This window comes from Suricata suricatta, chromosome 3 (genome assembly GCF_006229205.1).
Source record: "Suricata suricatta isolate VVHF042 chromosome 3, meerkat_22Aug2017_6uvM2_HiC, whole genome shotgun sequence".
Taxonomy (NCBI): domain Eukaryota; kingdom Metazoa; phylum Chordata; class Mammalia; order Carnivora; family Herpestidae; genus Suricata; species Suricata suricatta.
Genome location: NC_043702.1, coordinates 1,229,357 through 1,232,565, shown reverse-complemented (window position 1 = coordinate 1,232,565; position 3,209 = coordinate 1,229,357). Strand labels below are relative to the sequence as shown.

The window sequence follows — 3,209 nt, the reverse complement described above, 5'->3', positions numbered from 1 at the left end:
CCTTGAATGGATGTGATTTGAGTATTGCTCCATAGATACATAAAAATTATACCTATGTGCTTATACGTCTTGTCTCTCATCCTGTGACTAAGAAGCTAGATGTCCTGGCTGGAGCTCTGGTGACAGTGTCTCCCATGCCCTTGGTATCATGAAGCAGAGCTCAAAGGATCTTCTCCCCTTGAACGAAACCACTGCATTTGCCTCAGACCATCAACCTGGCTCTTCAGTGAGAGAGGCCCTGTAGTCAGACCTGGAACACTCCCGCCAAGCCTATTCCTATGGACACCAAACCCACCATAGGGAGTGCCTTGGCCATGCATTAAATTATTTTAAACAGATATCTCTAGTGATGGTGTTGAGGAGGGGCTGATGAGAGGTAGATGGAGGCAGGTGCCCCTTTCAGTTAATGCTCATGTCTGGCCACCAAGAGACAGCAAGGCTCTTCATCTGGAGGACTGGAGGGTGGAGGTACAGTGTATGCAAACATTTGTTCCTTCCAAGTTTGATCAAGATCACAAACCTTTGACTGCTTTCCTACTAAATCCCATGACCAGAAGGACTAAATCCCTAAAGCCTAGCGAACCATGACACCACCCCTGCCTTGACACCCAGAAATTGCTCTATCTTTATGTGTTTCAAGTCATTGCTCCTTCTTTGAACATGTAGAGTTTGGGGGGAAGAAACCCCTATTTGCTTATGCATTTTAAACTTAGTAAGTATAGGGCCATTCAATGCTTTCAAGCAACATTGATTGAATGAGTAAATGAATGAGTTTCTTAACACATCTAATTCCATCTGGACGTGGAAGAGGTTTGAAGGGGTCCTCATAGTTCACTGTCTCTCCGAGGCCTCCATCCAGCCCGCAGGACACAGTGTCTTCCTCCAGCACATCCTTAACGTGGCCATGTGTTTCTGGCCCAGCCTCTGCAGGGCCTCCTTCACGTCCTTGTTTCGCAGACTGTAGATGAGGGGATTGAGCATTGGGATGACCAACGTGTAGAAGACAGAGACCACCTTGCCCTGATCCATAGACTCAATTGCTCCTGGCTGGGCATACATGACAAAGACAGTCCCAAAAAAGAGAGTCACTGCAGTCATGTGGGAGCCACAGGTAGAGAAGACCTTGCGTCTCCCGGCTGCTGAGCGCATCCTCAGGATGGTCACTGTGATGTAGCCATAGGAGATGAGGATCACAAGTGTCACACACACAATGATGAGCCCACAGATGCCAAACAAGAGAAGTTTATTGATGGTGGTGTTGCCACAGGCGAGCTGGAGCAGAGGAGGCACATCACAGAAGAAGTGGTTGATGCGATTGGAGCTGCAGAATGAGAGGCGGAATGTGAAGGTGGTCTGCACAACAGAGTTGAGGCAGCCTCCACAGTAGCTGCCCAGCACCAGGCGCGTGCAGGCAGAGTGGCACATGGTGATGGGGTAGTGCAGGGGGCTGCAGATGGCCATGAAACGGTCATAGGCCATGACGCCCAGGAGGAAGCCTTCAGTGGTGACCAGCAAGGAGAAGAAGAATAGCTGGGTGGCACAGCCTGCAAAGGTGATGACCTTGGATGGGGAGAAGAAGTTGGCCAGGGCATTGGGGGCAATGACAGATGAGTAGCACAAGTCCAGGAAGGAGAGGTTCTTGAGGAAGAAGTACATTGGGGAGTGCAGGCGGGCATCCAAGTTGATGACCACAATCATGGCGAGGTTCCCCAGCACAGTCACCATGTACAGGGTCAGGAAAACAGCAAAGAGCAGAGCCTGAGTCTCCAGACCACCTTCAAATCCCTCCAGCACAAAGCCTTGGTAGTAGACCATGGAGAGGTTTCCATTTCTGTGCAATGGCATGAGCCTCGGGCCCCAGCAGGGGAGTTAGAGCTTTGGTATTGGCAGATTGAGTGGGTCAAACTAAACTTCCTGCTGAAGACGATTAAGAAAAGAGAAACAACATGAGGTGCCTGGTTGACTCAGCATAGTGTCCGTGCTTTGAATTCTGCTCAGGTCATGATTTCATGGTTCATGGGCTTAAGCCCCACATCAGGCTCTGTGCTGATAGCTCAGAGCTTGGGGCCTGCTTGGGATTCTCTAGCTCCCTTGTCTCTGCCCCCTCCCTGCTTAAGCCCTCTCTTTTCAAAGATAAACTTAAAAATTATTTAAAAAAACAGCAAAAACAAAATCTATCTGAAGGTAGAGAGAGATAACAATTTGGTAAAGAATTACTAATTAAAGTTCAAGATGAACACACTAGCCCGGGATTCCATTACTGAGAACATATTTTTCCCCCTTGAGACACAGCCTGTTTTGATGAGGAAGTCTGAGAGACGAGGTACCACGCTGTGAGTTTCTGTCTTGAGAACTCATGCTGACAGTGGCTGGTTACTAGAAGCCCCCCAGGGGGCATCTTAGGAGTGAGGTTAATAAAGAGCAGGTGTGCATCTCAACCTGTGACCGCTTCAGTCACTGAGATTGTGTGAAGGTGATATCTGGGTGCTAGTGCCTCTGACTCCTTGCAAAAGCAAATATATTTCAAGAGAAGACATGGTATCCTAGACCTCACGTGTTGTCTGTAAACGTTTTGCATAGATACTGCCAGACACACAATTTGGAATTTGAGGAGTTCCCACAACATGAATTAAAATAACAGAAACAATAGACAGTACAACCCAGAAAGATTTCAAATTTTGGAGGTAACACACATAAACTTTTAAATAATTAAAGTTATTATGTTTAAAGGATAAAAGATAAAACCAAGAATTTTACCAGAAATATGGAAGTAGTAAAGAGAATCATGTGTCACTTTTTAAAAATACAGTGGATAAAGTTATGAGCTGAATAAATGAGTTTTACAGAAGATTAGAAATAAGTAAAGAGAAAAATTTTGAACAAGAATACAAAACAAGAGATGAAGAAGGACATTATATAATAATTATAGGATCTCTCTATCAGGAAGAGCTAACAATGATAAATATCTATGTGCCTAACTCGGGAGCACCCAAATACATAAAGCAACTAATCACAGAAAGAAACAATCTTATTGACAAAAATGTGCTAATTGCAGGGGACTTTAATACTCCACTGACAGCAATGGATAGGTCAACCAGACAGAAAATCACTAAGGAAACAATGGACCTGAACGACACTTTGGAACAGATGGAACTGATAGATATATTTAGAACTCTACATCCTAAAGATAGGAAATTTACCTTCTTTTC

General features: G+C 45.2%; 1 protein-coding gene across 1 annotated transcript in view; it reads right to left on the bottom strand.

The window, feature by feature from the left end:
- The window catches only part of LOC115288695 (olfactory receptor 6B2-like), a 130,190-nt gene extending 128,364 nt beyond the window's left edge, over nt 1-1,826 (bottom strand). The window contains exon 1 of the mRNA XM_029936163.1: nt 1,424-1,826. Coding sequence (XP_029792023.1) covers nt 1,424-1,815 — 392 coding nt within the window. The 5' untranslated portion in view covers nt 1,816-1,826. The remainder of the gene's footprint in view (nt 1-1,423) is intronic.
- Between the last annotated feature and the right edge of the window lie 1,383 nt (nt 1,827-3,209).